Source organism: Erinaceus europaeus, chromosome 2 (genome assembly GCF_950295315.1).
Source record: "Erinaceus europaeus chromosome 2, mEriEur2.1, whole genome shotgun sequence".
NCBI lineage: Eukaryota > Metazoa > Chordata > Mammalia > Eulipotyphla > Erinaceidae > Erinaceus > Erinaceus europaeus.
In genome coordinates, this window is record NC_080163.1 from 68,870,818 (window position 1) to 68,891,135 (window position 20,318).

Consider the following 20,318-nt stretch of genomic DNA (forward strand, 5'->3'; position numbering starts at 1 on the left):
GTTCCACTTAATTTTAGTAGATGCAGGTCTTAATTAAAATAATATGCTCTTTTATATATTCCATTGTTATATTTATCTGTGTATACCAGAATTTAAAAATATTAGGGACATAATAATTTGCAAGATGGTTGTCACTTGGATACAACTTACCACCTTTTCATAACAGGTATATCCACGCCTCTCTCACAGCCAACTTTGCTCCTCTACCACTGTACATTGGTCCCCACCCACCCCGTTCTCACTCAGTCCTTTCCCTCCATGTCCTTAGCTTTGCTGCAATACACCAGCGTTACCTAGTGTCACACTGTGTTTCGCCTTTTCCTCCTTGCCTTTTCTCAACTTCTACCTATAAGACCATCTTATACAAAAATAATTAAAATATTTAAGACCCAAATACATTTTTTAATTTTATCATCACTGGGACTTTACCACTCTAGGCTGACTTTTTTCAGATAGAACAGACAGATGAATAGATAGCCAGTCAGCACTGACACTTTTACCAGCACGGTGGTGGTGATGGGAGTGAGACTCTAATCTGGATCATGCATATGGCAAAGCAATCACCTCTTCTGGCTATACCACCAGACTAAGACTGTAAAATTTCATTACAATGGAATACTACACAAAGATAGCTGAATTATTTTACTACTTATATTACAACTTTTTGATATCTGGTATCCCATATTCCATGTAGTTTTTTAAATGATTTTCATCCCAAACTATGTGACCAATTCCACTAACTAATAATGTTGACATTTTTGGGCAAGATAAAATTATAAAATAGGGCAGTTGGTGTTACACTTGGTTGAGTGCACATGTTATAATGAACAAGTACCTGGTTCGAGCCCCCGGTCCCCACCTTCAGGGGAAAAGCTTTACAAGTGGTGAAGCAGTGTCTCAGGTATCTCTCTGTCTCTCTCCCTTTCTATCATCGCGTTTCCTCTCAATTTCTGGCTGTCTCTATCCAATAAATTAATAAAAATTATTTTAAAAAGAAAAAAGAGAGATGATCACTAACTTTAAAAAATTATAAGATAAAATTTACTACAACAGTTGACTTTCAGGGATTTCAGATATGAGTGCCTTTGATGTTTCATTAAATGAAATGCACACTTTAGTAAAAGCAATAGTCCTGACCATCTAGGTTGATGGTTAAAAGAGAACTTAAATTTTTAAAAAATATTTATTTATTCTCTTTTGTTGCCCTTTTTTACTGCTATAGTTATTATTGTTGCTGTTATTGATGTCATCGTTGTTGGATAGGACAGAGAGAAATCGAGAGAAAAGGGGAAGACAGAGAAGGGGAGAGAAAAATAGACACCTGCAGACCTGTTTCACGGCTTGTGAAGTGACTTCCCTGCAGGTGGCAAGCCAGGGGCTAGAACCGGGATCCTTAGGGCTGTCTTTGTGCTTTGTGCCACATGCACTTAACCTGCTGTGCTACCTCCAGACTCCCTCAAAAGACAACTTTAATAAGTGAATGTTTATTACACACATTTTAGATATTGCAAAGTACTCCTTTTATTTTTTTTCCTTTTTAAGTGAACTGAACTTGATTTTTGTCACAACTGGGGCTTCATTACTCCAGCCTGAATTTTTCAGTTAGAAACAGAGGGAAAGATAGTACATCCCAGAAGCTTTTCCCAGTGAGGTGGGGTGGGGGGCCAAGGGGGAACACATGGGTGACATAGAATCTGGTTGCATGACAAAGCAGGCTCTTTGCCAGGTAAGCTATTTTAAAAGCCTACCTTACATACTAAATTTTAGAATCCTTTGTTATAGCTATTTTACATTTCTATTGGGTGATTCCGGAGATCATACACACATACGTGGAGTTTTTTCTCCTCATAAGATACCTACTTCTATCCAGTTGAGTGCCAAAGGAGGTTATTTTATTACAGAGAATAATTTAATCTTTTGATATTTTCCTAGCCTCATCCCCCGTCAATTAAAAGCCTATGTTTTATGTGAGAGTCAGGGCAAGACACAGGTCCATTTAGAATAGCGAATATAGTGTATATAGTGTATATAGGACACGTCTATTTAAAATACAAGACATAGGCAAGACACAGATCCATTTAGAATAGTGTATATAGGACTCCTTAATTCCATTCCAGGTGGTGCACTTCTTAACAAAAACCTCAAAACCTAGATATAGATCAGGGCCCATGAGATAGGGAAAACGTACATGTATCCATAAGTTAGGGGGAAAATACACCTTAAAGTAAAAGTGCACAATAGTTTGCAGTGAGTCAATAAATGCAGCAAGCAAGTATGAAGACCTAAAAAAGATACAATAATGTACCATGAAATAGTCTCTACTTAGACCTACTTAAACCTCCTCACCTCCAAAGCTAACCTTGTTAGACAAAGTAAGGACTACAAAAGCTGAGTAAGAGCAAGAGACCAGCATATTTTAATGACGACTCTCTAGTCACTACCAGACCACCCCATTACCTGAAGCCCTAGTCAGATAGTCCTGGGATTTCCACACAGACATGATGGGCCTAGACCTCCAACAGATCCCTCTTGCTACTGTCATTGGTCATCTCCATCAGGAACAACATAATGGACTCCTTTGTGGGCCCCTGTAGGACCTTGCCCTCAATGTGAATCAACAATGGTAGGGAATGTTCCATTCTCTAAAGGGAGGTTGGATCACATACTCTACCTACTACCTGAAGAAGATGGGTCTTGAAATTAGTGCAACATGGTATGCTCCTAGCTGTGACCACAGAATGTGAGCTCACACCTACAGGTATGCAAAAGTTACACAGGCTCCTGTGCTGATTATGGGCCCCAGAGTAGTCAACAATTTGTTTGGCTTTATATCTTAACTCTTTTTCAGCCACCAGGTTCCAGATGCTAACATGATGCCAACCTGACTTCCCTGGGCAGACGACCCCACCAATGTGTTCTGGAGCCCTGCCTTCCCAGGTCCCTGCCCCACTAGGGAAAGAGAGAGACAGGCTGGGAGTATAGATTGACCTGCCAATGCCCATGTTCAGTGGGGAAGCAATTACAGAAGCCAGACCTTCCACCTTCTGCACCCCATAATGACCCTGGGACCATATTCCCAGAGGGGTAAAGAATAGGAAAGCTTTCAAGGGAGAGGAGGGGATAGGGAGTTCTGGTGGTGGGAACTGTACTCCTCTCATCCTATGGTCTTGTCAGTATTTCCATTTTATGAATAAAAATTAAAAATAAAATAATAGTATATATGGGTTAAGAATTCTATTTGTATATAACTTCAATTGTCAAAAAATCTTCAAGCTAATGATTATGTTCAACTAATTAGAGAATTTAAGAACAACAGTTATTGTGCTTTTTAGTCAATATTTTTGAAAGACTTATCTCCATTTATTTACTCGTGAGGGGATAATCAATGAGTGAAGAGTAGAGGACCAAAACATTTCCAACAGAAGATTATGGGAATGGCATTCTAACCTCTTACTTGGAGTCAAATACTTTATCCACATTGCCACCTACTGAGCCTCTATGCATTGAATGAAGTGGGGGAGGGACTTAAGTGACAACCTTTCAGTCTGCCTTTAGAGATATTGCTGCCACCCCTCTCCTTTTGGCTTTTGGAAGCAATTTCAAATAAAATACTATAATAATGCTATAATAAATAATGTACTAGGGTATAGGGAAGTCTAAGTTCTCTATCAGTTAACAAAAAAAAAGTAAGTAAATAAAAAGGATTACTGCTGCAGAGGAGGAAAGTTTAGTTAGCTCTGTCTTGGCCCCTAAAAAAACGAACTGAAGATCAATCAAGGACATGTTGCACCTATTACTGGAATTGGCTTGACTTAGTGCTCTAAATTCTGCCCTGGAAGGAATTCCCTTTCATTTTAAATTCCAGATGATAAAACTTTTATTTTAGTTACTCAGAATCATCATACCAGGAGTCAAATTGCCTACTGGTTAGCAGTAAGCTCATGGATAATGTGAGTATATATTACTTTCTAAAGTATAGGAGGGGTCTAACTTGAATTGCAGCTTCACAACCTTATCATAGAAAACACTCAAACCAGGCACAGGTTTATAACTTCATTTTTAGATTTCACTCAACATGACCTGCCCTAACAAGATAAAAGAAAAGTGTTTTTTTTTAAGTCCGTGAACTGCTGCCGTTTACATCTCAATCATTTCTCTTTCTCTCCCCCCCTCTCTCACCACTAATAAGCATATTTAAAAAAATATCTTCTGAGTAGGTTGGCAGTATAAAAAGTAAAAATGTAGTTAAGCTGCCTGTAATAAATTGGGAAACATCATTATAAGAACAGTGCATAATCCTACTGTAGAGTACCAAATAGGGAATTGAAACAGAGTCATAATGACAAAATATTAATATCTTTGCTATCATCCTAATTGTTTCACTTAATGAAAACCTCTTATGTGACCAGAACCAACTCTCCATATGGTTCTTAAAATGCAAATAGAAGAGAAAAGCCATTTAGAGTGAGCAGCAATAATTGGACAAACCATAAGCATTTTGCCCACTCATCAAGCTTTCATCTCCAAACTTCAACATCACTGGATACTCAATAAACAGTAAAGCAGCTTCCAGGATAGAGCAAATTAGTGTTTATTTTGTAAAGAATAAGTCGAAGGCATGCTTCAAGATCTATCCTCTGCCTAATGCTTCCCCTGTACCTTCAGATGAAAGGGAACTGGCCTGGAGCAAGCACCCAAATGACATTTGAAAACATGCTGAGTTTCACTCTGTAGTACTTGAAGTGTGGTGCATTAATTCTTTGAGTCCAATTCATCTGGGAATAAAAATTCCTTCATACTTTTTCCTCTAGCCTATTATTTGGTTTCTGAAAAGGAATAGCAAGGACCTTCCCTACTTTGGAAAATGTTTTGTAGCTCAGCTGTATTGAGGACTGCCTGTGAGTTGTCAAATGATAATGAGGCCAGTTACAGACCCTGTTTTCTTCCTTTTTGAAATGTAGATTCCTTTACCCAGAAGCCTAAAGAATCTGCATTTCTAGAGAAAGGTGGTGTCAATTCATTTTTCTTTATGTTTGGTGCTCCCACCTAGACCCAGCTTACAATTCTTCAGTTCCATTCCCTACAGGAAAAGCCTATGACCATTTCTCATATTTTGAGATGAAAGACAATGGAATTTACAAACTCAGGTTTCTACCTCTATTTGAATTGAAATATAATATGGAAAATAGACCTCATTTAGATTAGTTTTCTTCTTCAATAACTTTGAGACACTTTCAAGCATCCTGAGGGGGAAGTAGAATGACCATTAGTTCCAAGAGGAAAGACTGCAAAGGATGAAATACTCCTCTCTCCCTTTGTGAAATACTCTGTTTTTCAACAAAATCTCACAAATAATTGCAAAATAGTTACTTCCTTAATGTTACACTCTTAATGATTGGGTAAAATCCCTCAATTAATTTTTACAGGCTATGAAAACACTCAAGGAGATTGCTATTATCAACCTGCTCAGTATTCTTTGAGACAACAGTATTTTGAATATTTAATTTTTATTGGGGGAATTAGTGGTTTATACTGGACAGTAAAATACAATAGTTTGTATATGTGTAGCATCTCTCTGTTTCCCACATAATACTCTAACCCCACCCCTAGATTCTCATCTGTCAGTATGTTCTAGGACCTGAACACCCCCCTGCCTGCAACCCAGAGTCCTTTACTTTGGTGCAATACACCAAGAGATAGCACTTATTAAAGAGATTACTTAGGCTGTACAAGGGTTTTGGCATGTCTACTTTTCCTAAAAATTACATTAACTTAAAGGATAAAATCCTGTACCCTCAAAGACTAGCACAAACTCACCCTTTACCTAGAAGGAATGTAATAAATATCCCTTAGCACCGCCCCTTGGAGCATACAGTGAACGCATGATTCTGCTTCTTGGAGGAGGAGGGGAAATAAAAAGCATCTTGTCCATACTGTCTCCAAGATGGACACCTTCCACTTACAACTGCAGTCCCCACAGCTTGTGCATGGCTAAACTTGTCCTAGGACTGTCACTTTCAGCTTCACATTAGTGAGCAAGTTCATGAATAATTGACTATGGTGGAAGAAGGCTCAAATACCCTTCACTTTGTAGGACCCTTCTGGCTTCATTGGAAGGGATCTCCAAATGTTAAATTCACCCTAAATCTACTGGACCAAAGCTAGAATACCTAATTTGGGTTTCATTTTATTTTGCCTACAAGGGTCTACTCAATGCTGTCTTCCTCTGTATTTAATTCTGCTTAGAAGAGTCATAAAGTCTTGTTATTGGGAAATGATAGTCTCATGTTCATTTCCATTATATAAGGAGTATGATCTTTTTTCTAACCTCTATTGCAAAACCATGAAAACCTAGCTTGGTGTTAAAATAATAAGTCTCAAAACACAGGAATGAAAGTACCTGGTCTCAGGGAGAACAGAAGCAACTGGTAGCATTACTCAATAAACCACAGCTATATATAAATAATGTCAAAGCACATAAATTATGGTGAAGTTGTGTATGATAGAGAAAATCTTAATAAAGGGATTTTCAAAGTTAACCCAATTGCCAAATAATCTGAATACAGCAATAACTATCTATTGTTTTCTTAAACCCTAACAGCAGGAACATCCCACTTCCTGCTTCCTCTATAGAACCTATATTTCCCCAAGTCCTGGAATCTCTAGGGTGGGGCTCACTTTCCTGCATGCTTCTCTCAATTCATACCAAGTGATATTGCGTCTGCTGATCCCAACCAAATCAATGCAATGAGTACCACCTCAGCAAGCTTCACTTTAGACTGTGTCCAGAGACATCAGACATGGAAGGTTAACCCTTCAGCCTCATTACTCCGGTGAGACCTTTCCTTTCATAGGATTCTCTAATTCCATTTCAAGTGATTTACTTCCTAACAAAGTCCCAAAACTGAGATATAGACCAGGTCCCATGAGATAGGGGATATGTATACATGTATACATAAATTAGGGCAAAATATATACCTGAAAGCAAAAGTGCATGATATTCTACAGGGAGTCAGTATATGCAACAAACAAGTAGAAAGACCTAAAAAGTCACCATAAATTTTCTAATGAAATAGTGTCTACTTAGACTTAGATACCCTCCTCACCTACTTCCTATTATACTTCCTTCACTCACTCCAAAGCTAACCTTATCAAAGCCAGGACTGCAAAAGTGGAATAAGGGTAAGAGACTGACATACTTTAATGACTTTGTAGTCACTATCAGGCCACCCCATCAGCTGGGGCCCTAGTCGGTATTCCCCAGATTCCCAAGCAGACATGATGGGCCTAGACCTCAAATAGATCCCTCTCTCCATTGTCACTGGTCATCTCTATCAATAACAACACAATAGACCCCCTTTGAGTGGCCCCTAGGACCTTGCCCCCAACGTGGATCAACAATGGTAGAGAATATTGCATCCTCTCAAGGGAGGATGAATAACACACTCTATCTTCTGCCGGGCTAGCTTCACGGGCGGGAGAGAGATGACCAGGGACTCATGGCTGAGCTGGGAACGCAGTTCAATCTTTATTGACCAGCGGGGATGCAGTTCAACAATCTAATCTCTAATCACAATCCTGTCCTATATATATCTCCTGAGGTGGAAGTGTCAGGAAGAGGAAGTACATAGGATGGGGGTGAGGAGAAGGAAAAAGCATAGGAACCAGTGGGGATTAACCAGTGCAGGCAAAACAATGATTATGTAAATAGACCACAGTGGCAAGCAATGCAACAGAAGGGGTCTTAGAAGCAGAATTTAGAAGCAGACCAACAATCTTCCACCTGAGGAAGATGGGTCCTGAAATTGGGGCAGCTGGGAACATTCCTACTCATGACCATAGAATGTGAGCTCAGCCCTACAGGGATGTAGAGGTCACAAAGGCTCCTAAGCTGAATATAGGCCCCAGGTCAGATCAAATCGATGGGGTTTACAGTAAACAATATATATATATATACACCTTTCCCATATTTGGGACCTACTCTCTTCCCTGATCCTGTTCTCTGGTCCTTTTTCCAGCATTACATCATCTCTCCAGACAATAACTGGGACCCATCTGCATATCAGATGTCAAGCTCAGAAAAAAAAAAAACTATTATAGTCATGGGCTCTTTGGAATATAACTAAAATAGGCCTGCTACCTATATCAAAAATGTAGTCCCCAAATCTTCATTTGCAGTATTCCAACCTTTAGGTTCATGATTAGGCAAAATTTTTTTTGGCTTTATATATTAGTTCTTCTTTCAGCCACCATGGTCCAGATGCTAACATGATGCCATCCTGATTTCCCTGGGCATAGGACTCCACCAATGTGTCCTGGAGCCCTGCTTCCCCAGAGTCCCACCTCACTAGGAAAAGAGAGAGACAGGCTGGGAGTATGGATCAACATGCCAATGCCCATGTTCAGCTGGGAAGCAATTGCAGAAGCCAGACCTTCCACCTTCTGCACCCCATAATGACTCTGGGTCCATACTTCCAGAGGAATAAAGAATAGGAAAGCTATCAGGGGATGGGATGGGATATAAAGTTCTGGAGTTAGGAGTTATGTGGAGTTTTATCCCTCTTATCCTATGGTTTTGTCAGTGTTTCCTTTTTATAAATAAATTTTTTTAAAGTATCTGGTCTTTGTAATCAATACAATAGATGATGACTTTTAGCGGTCTTCCCCAAACAAGCTTTCTATATGTATTTTGCGCTCACCCCCCCCCCCTTTCCTGTTTATCCCAAAATAAAACTAACACAGGGACTATTCCACTTCTGGAGAATTCTTTTTTTTTCTTTTTTTAAAATATTTATTTTATTTATTTATTCCCTTTTGTTGCCCTTGTTGTTTTATTGTTGTAGTTATTATTGTTGTTGTCCTTGTTGGATAGGACAGAGAGAAATGGAGAGAGAAGGGGAAGACAGAGAGGAGGAGAGAAAGATAGACACCTGCAGACCTGCTTCACCGCCTGTGAAGCGACTCCCCTGCAGGTGGGGAGCCGGGGTTCGAACCGGGATCCTTATGCTGGTCCTTGTGCTTTGCGCCACCTGCGCTTAACCTGCTGCGCTACAGCTTTTTTTTTTACAGCTGCGCTACTCCCTTTTTAAAAAAATATTTATTTTATTCATTTATTCCCTTTTTGGAGAATTCTTAAGAGTTCCTCAGAGCTAGATTAGTAAACTGCCTTATAACCTTGTTCTATCCTTTCACTCTGCCTCTGATTATTTTACTGTTCTGCTGAATCTAAAGAGAGTAGACTTAGGGAATGAAAGGCTCTGACCTTGGCTTGTCATTAGAAGTTCTATTAAGAGAGTAGATAGAGGATCTGGGTGGTGGTGCATCTGAGTAAATGCACCTTACAACACACAAGGACCCAGATTCAAGCCCCTAGTCCCCACCTGCAGGGGGAAAGCTTTGCAAATGGTGAAGCAGTGCTGTACATGTCTCTTCATCTCTCTCCCTCTCCCTCTCCCTCTCTATCACTCACTTCCCTCTTGATTTATGACTGCCTCTATCCAATAAACAAATAAGGATAGCTGAAAAAACTAGGGAAAACTTAAAAGAGAAAGAATGAATGGAAGGAAGGAAGTATGGAGGAAGGAAAGAAGAAAGAAAAGTTTAGTAAAAACAAAGTATGGCAGCATTTATCAGCCTTGAAGTTTAAGGAATTTCATTTGCTCACAATTTCTACATTAAACTCATCAAACTAACCCTAAAATAAAGCTTGATCTGTTTTAATTAATTGACCAATGAGAAATAGGCTTCTGGGCAGGGCTAGCAAATTTCCAACCAAAGTTTACTATCATGCAAAATTATTAATAAGGATAATTTATCAGCTACTTCCATTTTTTGTCCTTTCTTCCATTCCTGTTGCCCCCCCTTTTACTCATCTGAATATATCTTATACACATTGTCCTGCTTCTGTTACCATAGCAACTTGGCCAAGCTTATTATTTTTTCACAAGGGTGTCTGGAATATGAAAATCAAGATGTCTTTAGGAAGAATGTTCTAACAGTAGAATCTCAGCTACTAAGACCAGATAAAATACAGGTGTCTTTTATTTTTAATGTCAGGCACACAACCTGTTTTATTTGAAAAATAAGAAAACCAGCATTCTTTGATGTTAGTTTATGTCAATTCTATCAACTAGCATACAATTTTTGACATCTCCAGTGCTGTACACTATTTTGTTTTGTTTTATAGATAGAAAGAGTGAGACAGAAAGCCAGCTAGAGAGATAGAAACTACAGCATCTAAGGTTTTAAGGTGGTGGGAGATAGGCTTAAACCTGGGCCATGAAAAAGGCAGAGCAGCAGACTATCCAAACTATTTTTTTCTCATCCAGAAGGTAAATTTTTAAGGCCAGGAATACTAATTAATATATATATATATATATATTATATATATATATATATATATATATATATATATATATATATATATATAATTCTGGAAAATTTTCTTGAATTTCCACAAGTAGATGCTACAATCTAGTTGCAGTTAAAACCAAACCAATCACTGTGGAAATTTAGATATAGCAGCATATTTCTAGCTGAAGAAGTTTCCAATATTATATAATTGTTTTTGTCCTCAGCAGTTCTCCCCATTACTTACTCACATATGATCAATTATTTCTATCCATACACTAATCACATGTGGCCTAGAACACTGATGTGGAGAATAATTGCACCTGAATTTACAGGACAAATGTTCAGTTTGAGCTTGAGAATGCAGCACATATGGACTCTGAGTAATAGTCAAAGTGCACTCACAGAATCTATAATTGTAACTGCTATCTATGACATTCTTTGCTCAGCAGTGTAGTTTAGTTAGTGTGATCCACACACCAGACAAGTGGCAGGGCCACCTGTGTTGTCATCTTACTGCACACGCCACTGACATTTCTCACATACCCATAGATTGCTAAAGCCTCTAACTTTATATTGCATATCTTTTCTCTCCTATTGAGACGTAAGAGGAAACTTGTTTGGCAAAAAGGGAGATTATCATCAGTGACATTTGCATTTACCAAAAGGAGAGTAAGAGAGCATTTTCACTGGCAATAAAATAAAAGCAAATGTTTCTTTCCACTACTTCTAAAAAGCCTTCACCAATTCAGGGCTGTTGCTTTACTAGATTTTTTTTTAACACTTTTGGAAATTGAAAGGAGATGAAGAGTCAGGTAAAAGTATTGTTGCTAAATCCTGCTAAGTGTATTCTTTGCATAGAAAAGCTGACAATGAGACTTATGGTCCAGAGTTGATGAACTCTCAAACTTTGTAACAGCTTCCTAATCAATAATATTAGCATACTGACATATTTATGTGCTTTTATATCAATAATAGTTTCATATTATTTGTCATGATAAAGAGAGCAAGGTCAGTGATTTGGAATTACACAGTAAGACATTGTGATGGCTATATTTGAATTTCATTTTAGCTACATCTTTCAACAGAGAAGATATGCTTACTTTTAAGTATAGTACTTAAAAGATAAAAAAACGAAATTTGAGAGGTTGAGTGGTGGCACACCTGGTTGACCATACATGTTACAATGTAGGAGGACTCAGTCCCCATCTCCAAGGGGATATTCGCTTTGCAAGTGGTGAAGTAGTGCTATAAATGTCTCTCTACCTTTCTCCCTTTCTATGATCTCCTTCCCTCTCAATTTCTGGCTGTCTCTATACAATAAGTAAATAAAGATAATTCAAAAACAATTAAAACAAAATTTTGATAATTTCTTCAAAATGGGAATGAGATAACATGGTGCAAGATCATTTTTAGTAACCTTGCTGCTTCTCTGAATAATGTTAGTGACTGTCTCTGCGGGAACTACATCAGCTTGAGGGTTTCGTCCTATGTCTTTCCCCCTGAGAGGCTTGGGTAGAGAGTATGTAAGAAGCCTCATTCTCTAGGGTTACTGTGATTCTTCACGATCTTTTAAAATTTTAATAAGTGCTTTTGAAATTTATTTGTGGGGTATAGGGGAGAGAACACCAGAGCATCACTCTGGCACATGCAGTTCTGGGGATTGAACTCAGGACTTCATGCTTTATATTTCTTATATCAAGACAATTCAGACTTTGCTGGAAATGGAGTCTTAGGGAAAACAAAATCAAAGTCAGACAAACAAGGAGGCACATTAAGTGCTCACATTTTAAAACCCAGGACACTGGAGGGAACAGTTTCCTTCAAAGGAGCCAAATGCTGATTATTTAAGCCCAGACACACTCCCAATTTGAAATACATTTTCCCCTATTGTGCCAGGTCAGAGGCAGGTGACTTTATGGACACATTTATATTTCTTTTATGTATATTTAAATAGAGAATAAAATGTGACAAGGCCTGTGATAACAGGACTGTCTGTCTCTCTAAAGTCTAGCATCTCCAGCTGCAATATCTCTGCCTTCTAGTTAAACCCTGCGTTCTTGGATTCTGGATCCCCTTTGAAATAGGGAACAGCATTCTATCCTTTCTTGGCAGACATGTACCCTCCTTTTCAGAGAATAAGGAGTCAGATGGAATGTCTTTGAAAATAAGAACAAAAGATGAGAATTCAGGCAGTAGCGCAGCGGGTTAAGCATACATGGTGCAAAGTGCAAGGACCAGTGGAAGGATCCTGGTTCCAGCCACCGGCTCCCCACTTGCAGGGGAGTTGCTAGCCCTCTCTGTCTTCCCCTCCTCTCTCCATTTCTCATTTCTCTCTGTCCTATCCAACAAAGACGACATCAAGAACTACAACAATAAAACAAGGGCAACAAAAGGGAATAAATAAAATAAACACATAAAAGAAGAAAAGAACAAAAAATGGATATGACAGCAAGTGAAACAGTAAGAAAATGGGTTTTACCTTGAAAGAAGAAAAAAATATATACATAGTTCCAAAAAAAAAAATTAAATGGTGTTGGCAAAATGTGTTCTCTTTCTATTCATTCTGAAGCATCTGAATCGGTTGGAAGAGAAGAGATATTTTTCAGTGCTTCTTCCTGGTAGATATCCCTCAAACTACGCCAAATTTGTCTGCCCCTTTCAATGTTACACTGGTTAAAATCCTGTCTGATTTTTTTTTCATTTAGAGCAAGAAAGCCCATATCACCCTCTGCTACTCTGAACTTAACTTCAAACATCAGTTTTTTAAATCACTATATTGAAGGCTTCATATTTGAAGAGTGAGTATGCTTCTATGAATGACTAATAATGTCAAAGACTCCCTGATGGCAGAGAAGAGGTATAGAGTAGTTGCTTCTTTGTCTAATGGTATTCAGACAGTTTCAGGATCCCCACAGATAGTAAATATCCATGGTTTACACACCACTTTGGGAGATTCAGTGAACAAATTAGAGATGGGACCAGGACCAAAGTGGGACTTTTCCATAATGTCCCTAAGAGAAACAGAGATGATAGGATATGCCTTCCTTGAGAATTTGAATCAAATTCTTTCTTCTCTTTTCCCACTTACTTTGCCAGTTCTTACATAAAATACAGACAGAAGAATCTATAATGTTATCAATGTCTCAGAACCACATAAAAGATTATACCCAGCCCAATTAATGTTTAAAGTTCTACTTATAAAATCTTCTTCCATGGGCTTTCTTTGAATTACCTGTTGATGCTGTTTTTCTGCGCTAACATCTGCCAGTCCTTCCCTTTGGCATTGGGGGTATCAAATGTTGCGCAAATCCGCTGTCTGATAGAATAGGGAATTTTGAAGGCTTTGGGGCCAGTCTGTGCAGGGAAAGTGCTATCCTCTTGTGCAAAAAATGTGATGGTTTCTCGTTCACTCTATAAACAAAATAAGGAGAGTACAGTTAGATTCAACTAGAAGCATGTATTAACATTTTTTCAGAAAATTCTGTTAACATATATGCACAAAATAGTTGCCTATTATGATAGGCTCAGCAGAACATATTAACACGTTTTCTTTTCTTCTAAAACAGTACATAACTTATTTAGTACCCTAATGAATCATGTAGAAGATATTTACAACAGCTTCTTCTACCAGGAATATTACAATCATTTGCTTGTGTTCCTGAACATAACAGACAGAATTAGTATGAAGATGGTACACATGACAGGTATCATTTCAGCAGAAGGAAGTAAATCTTCAAGTATCAGAACTGACCAAAGGAAAACAGGTTGATCAAATGAGCTGGTGTCAAGCCACTCATCAGGAAAGCTCCATGTGTTACTGTTCCATGCTGAATACCTAAAAGTATGTGTTTGACTGAGTTCTAGAAGTTGTATCATTTTATAGTAAATTTTTTTGTCACGTTTCTGAGTTAAATTACTTTGGTAAAATATGAGCCAGTCATGAGTAAGTGGTGAGATCTAGACTAGCCTTGGCGTGATGCTGGCAGGCAAACTTCTGTCTGCTGTCTGCCCACCTTGCCACTGATTTAGAGCTGTTCACGTGAAGATTTGTTACTTCAGTACCTCAAAGCAATTAAATAGATCAATATGACCAACATGAAATCACAGAGACTGGTCAGACTGGAGTGTCTGAGGGTAAGTTTATGGGGACTAGCAGAATTTTCAGGCCTAAAATTAAAGTTCAGTTGAATCAGATCTGTGATCTAATATTAGAAACCAAAAGGGATTCTGTAGATGCCATGAAGGTCCTTATTGATTATGCACTGATCAAAATATTCTGGGGTGGATTTGACCTAAGCAAGAGTGTCCAAGAGATTAGACCTATAATCAAGGAAAGATTTGACCTATGATCAGACAGACTTGAGAGATACTGCATATTATAGCTTCTTCATGAAAACATGTTATTATATTAAATAAAATTGATTTAGTGGTTTAATTCTCAATCTAGAATATTATAAAAAATGCTCATTAAGGTTCTTCCAGTATTTGATGTTAGTGTGGTATAGTGGAGCAAACATGCTCTTTAGGTGAGGAAAACCTTGCTTTGAAGTATGAAGCTACATTTCCTAGTTCAGTGACTTTAGATATACTCTGTGACCTCTCTCAGATTCAGTTTCCTGAATAATATCTAGACAGTTTTTAGTCTTTCCAGAGATTACAGAATTAAGTCATCTTGGTAGTTCGTGACACAGCAAAAAATAGAATGCTGGGAGTCGGGCTGTGGCGCAAAGCACAAGGACCGGCATAAGGATCCCGATTTGAACACTGGCTCCCCACCTGCAGGGGAGTCGCTTCACAGGCGGTGAAGCAGGTCTGCAGGTGTCTGTCTTTCTCTCCTCCTCTCTGTCTTCCCCTCCCTCTCTCTATTTCTCTCTGTCCTATCCAACAACAACAACAATAATAACTACAACAGTAAAACAACAAGGGCAACAAAAGGGAATAAATAAATAAAATAAATTAAAAAAAATAGAATGCTGACATCCAAATACCTAGACCATTTTACTATCCTTATATTATATAGGATAGTATATAGGATAGGTAGCTATTTTTAAAAAAGGTATTGAGTGGATTGGACATAATTTCAGGCAGAGTGGACAACTCTTTTATAATACACCAAATGGCTATAAAATAAACCAACTCTAACTACTTACTGCAAAAATAGATTGCTATATATACAAGTTTTTATTATGGTTTTAAAAATTTATTCTAGTACTTTAAAATGCAAATCAAGTAGGAATATGTTTCTTAAATATTTTTTAACTTAAAGAAGGATAATGTCCTTTAAAAGAATGATAGAAAATAGAAAAAGATAATTATATATGTAATTCATTATTGTCAGGTTGTGAACCTGAGAAAAAAGTGTCTTGACAATGGAAATAAAAATACTCATGCCCATGGACTGCAATAGACAGAGGACTAACTTCTCAAGGCTTTAATGACACTTATGAATTGATCAACCAGACCAAATTCCCTTGACAGAAGAGATTGCAATCTTTACTGTTGGTAGAAGAAAAATGACCTTGATACACAAAGTCTTCAGAAAATAATGTGATATAGCCTTCAAGTGATTGTCTCTAAAAGTAATTTTTTTCTTCAGTTGGTACACTTTGATAAGTGAGTCCCCATTTTCCTCACAAAGTTTCCAAATTTATATATTTTCCATGACATTTTATATAGTATTTATGATGCATTTAAAACACATCTGGTCCAAGTAATAAGAATCCTGTAGATACATCACATTTTCTGATTGTCTAAATTAACTATGCAGAGGAACAGTAGATTCTTATGCTCTGTATATCTGAGATAAGCAACTTTACCTGGTTAGCTTGGGAGCTGTAAATCAATGAGAAATTCCAAGTATTCTGTCGACTTTGTAGCAGACAAATCATCCTCTAACTTCTAACACTTTTGAAAAATAAGAAAATTTCCTGAAGGGGATATTGTAAAATGCAAGAGTCCTATTTAAAACTATTAATTCTATTTCTAAAAAATATGCATCAATAATATTGTATTAATAAGAGATAATATAATAAGTTACTTGAAGATTAATTTTTCTCTTTAAAATTAGCATCATTTTTGCACTCAATTTTTAGATCATTAATACTGTTATTAATGATTATATGGCTATTAAATTTTGTTAAATTTAAAGGATTCAACATATTTTAAGTACTGAGACAGTGATATCCCAAAAGAATAAAATGTATATTCTTTTTTTTTAAAGTTTGCTTTCTTTTCTTTTTTTTAATTAAAGAGTACCTCTCTGCTGTTTCATATGATGCTAATAAGTGAACTGAAGCCTTCTGCGTGTAAGCATTCTACCTCTGAGCCATCCCCCAGCTCCACCAAAACATATTCTCTTGATCACTAGTATAATTTTGAAGTATGATGATGATATGAAAGATTGTATTTCTCTGGAAAACTACTAACATAAGAGAGAATAATGAGTATGAAGTCGAACATAAAGAAGCAAATGACTTCAAAAGGTTTACAACATTTATCTAGATGCTTAAAATTACACTAATTGTATATGACACTTATTAAATTATTTTCCGAGTGGTACTGAGTCCTTATAAAATAGTGCTATTCTGACGTAGGCAATGAAAACAATTCAGTTGTTTAATAAATAATTTGTGACAAAAAATGGAGATGCAATAGCAGTTTTGTTTATTAGCTCATTTTCCTTTTATGGTCAAGAATTTATTTACATAAGATTTAAAGGTAGCAAGCTGGACCAATGTGTTACATTTCTTTTACAATACACATCTGTAACAACAGAAGTTGATCTTCAATATTTCGGTGCTTAAAAACCTTTTGAACTTGAGATTCTTTTGTTGTCCTGTTAATAAGAGACATTTAGGGTACTTTGTATCTCCACCTTTTCATGTTTATTTCTGTTATCAGCTCTTCTTGAGGTTTCCTTTTGTTTTTACTTCAAAAATTCCCTACAGATTTTATTTTACTTTGAGATGTGTTGTGTTAAATATGCCATGACTGTTCAACAAAGAGATCCTAAAAATATCCTACCCCAGGTTTCTAGATCTACCTTTTCCATCAAAACTGCTTTACAGCATAATGCTAATTGGCAATAATGAATGCAAATACTGTATAAACATGTCAGTTAAGACAGCTATCATTTTTGAGGCACAGTGCTTTGGAAAGCCATCAGCTCCTCAGAAAAACTATTTGGGGAATTAGCAGTACTCATTTTGCATAAACAATGAATTAAGATGAGAATGGAAAGAAGTGATAATGCTGCAAGGCTACAAGTTTTAAGGAAACAAACAAACCTGAAACTGAATTGTATGTATACAAAATATGTTACACATTCTGTCAAATACAAATGAATAAATACACATCATTTATGCATAGCATATAAATCACAATAATTTATATACATAATATATATGTTTATATATAACATGTATATTCTTCAGGTGAACAGTAAAATCTGTGCTTTTATAACCTGATCCACATTGCCTTAAAATTTCTTTTTTTTTTTAAATTTCTTTATTGGGGAATCAATGTTTTACATTTGACAGTAAATACAATAGTTTGTACATGCATAACATTTCTCAGTTTTCCATATAACAATACAACCCCCACTAGGTCCTCTGTCATCCTTCTTGGACCTGTATTCTTCCCCCTCCGCCCATCCACCCCATAGTCTTTTACTTTGGTGCAATATGCCAATTCCAGTTCAGGTTCTACTTGCGTTTTCTCTTCTGATCTTGTTTTTCAACTTCTGCCTTAGAGTGAGATCATAAACTTTATAAACTGAAGTGTCACATGCTGCCTCCAATTCTATACTTTTGTTAGTCTACTCTCTTCTTCCAAATAACCATTCAGGAAGGAGTGACACTGTCTACTCAATAAACTCAACTTCAAAACCAAGAAGTCATTCATTTACTTTAGGGCAGAGGTGAGGTGTCTACGTTTTTAAACAAAATAGTTTAAATTCCCAAGTGAATCTCCTTTGATTCCCATTCTAAGTCTTTCCTTGGATAGTGGTATAAACTTGAACAAGAGTCTTTCCTTTTTTCCTCTTCTATTTCCTTACAATGAGATTAATATCAACTGTATCTTGTACTATTGGCATTGATAATCTAGTTTAATGAAATGAAGATATGCAGAACTCTGAGAGTAAAGGATACGAAAAATTATAAAAATCATAATGAGCCAAAGTCCTGAAAATGAAATAACACATAGAATGTAATTGACTTCTGGAAATCTGCCTAGAACCTACCAAAATGGAGCCAAATAACCATCTGCTTTTTATGGTGTGTATCTCAATTTTATTGTTACATAATAATGCATTTCAGTCAATATCTCAAGCCTACAATGGATTATTAGGTTTTTATATTTTTAAAAAAGGTCTAGATCAGGGAAGAGAGTAGTTCTCAATTTCTAGTCCTATTTCCAACCCTGACACCATCTCCCCAGATAATATCTTTGGCCCACCTGCAAGTTAGCTATCTATCAGACTCAGGCAAAAATTAGTGAAGTCATGGGCCCCATGGAATATACCTAAAATAGACCTACTAACATTTCCCAAAAAGGAACCCCAAATGTCATCTACTATATTCTTGCCTTTAGGTTCCAGATTATTAAACAATTTGTTCTTTATATATTAATGCTTTTTCAGACACCAAGTTGCAGATGCTACCATGACGCCAACCTGACTTCCCGGGCTGATGACCTCACCAGAGTATCCTGAAACCCACCTCTCCAGAGCCCTGCCCCACTAGTGAAAGAGAGAGACAGGCTGGGAGTATGGATTGACCTACCAATGCCCATGTTCAGTGGAGAAGCAATTACAGAAGCCAGACCTTCACCTTTTGCACCCCATAATGATCCTGGGTCCACTTCCAGAGGGCTAAATAGAAAAGCTTCCAGTGGAGGGGATGGGATTCAGAACTCTGGTGGTGGGAAAATATGTGGAATTTTGCCCCTCTTATTGTATGGTTTTGTTGATATTTTATATTTTATAACTTAAATAAATAAATAAAAATTCTTAAACAATTCTTTCTAACAAAGCTCCCCCCCACACACACACACACAGAGTCTAAACTCTAGATGTACTTAGTGTCTTTGTCAGTGAGAAAATTCAGTTAAATCCTCAGCCTGAGGAGGTTTACTTTTCCTTGTCATTAATGAACATCAAAGAGTCAATGCTTTTTGAAGCCCTTTCAGATCCTGTATGGCATGACTGAGTGAAGTATACTTACTCATATTGGACTCACCTCTAGGATTGATGTTTGCACTTGGAGGATCTGTTCATGGCCTTTGAGCTGCCGGATGCAGATTTTGCAGGACAGCTGGGTGGTAGTGGGCGTGTAGCGCTCTAGGGAGAAGGCACAGTGCAGAGGCTGCCAGTTACTGCACCACACGCGGGAGAACGGAACTTCCTGCAGGGGAGATGAGGAGAGAAGAGGAGTATGGTATGCAGAGCCTGGCTGAGATGAGTAGAGAACAGGAGAGATTTAATAGTAATAATTACAGTGATGATGAAGCTGATCACAGCAGTGATAATTCCTTGATTGACTTTGGTGAGACTGCTATAATGTTCCAACATATGCCAAGCAGTACAAAAGGAATTAATGTCAATTCCAATTGGTAACATTTGAATTCCAAAGGCACAGACTGCAGAGTTTCAATTTCACTTGGCATACCAATAGAAAGAATACTATTCAAAAAGTCATCATCTTTTATTTTTTTCCTACTAAAAAAATAATTTTAGAGGACATCTATGCTCTATTCTTTTTACCAAAGCATGGGTAGGATGATAGCATATCATTTAAATGGATGTTTTGTCACTGACTAGAATTTATCCTCCAACACAAACACATGCAGAATAATATGGACAAAACATGCTAATGTATCCAACATAAAAATTATACCTATAGCAAAATCATATACTATGTACATATCTGAAATATAGAAACATATTTGTCCTCTAGCTGGCTAAC

The 20,318-nt window shown here is 37.2% G+C and overlaps 1 protein-coding gene across 6 annotated transcripts in view; it reads right to left on the reverse strand.

The window, feature by feature from the left end:
• UNC5D (unc-5 netrin receptor D) overlaps window positions 1–20,318 on the reverse strand; it is a 704,674-nt gene that overhangs the window by 10,252 nt on the left and 674,104 nt on the right. For all 6 annotated transcript variants that reach the window (XM_060182795.1, XM_060182801.1, XM_060182791.1 and 3 more), the window contains 2 exons: window positions 19,593–19,757; window positions 13,586–13,764 (listed from right to left, as the gene is read on the reverse strand). In XM_060182795.1, coding sequence (XP_060038778.1) covers window positions 13,586–13,764; window positions 19,593–19,757 — 344 coding nt within the window. The remainder of the gene's footprint in view (window positions 1–13,585; window positions 13,765–19,592; window positions 19,758–20,318) is intronic.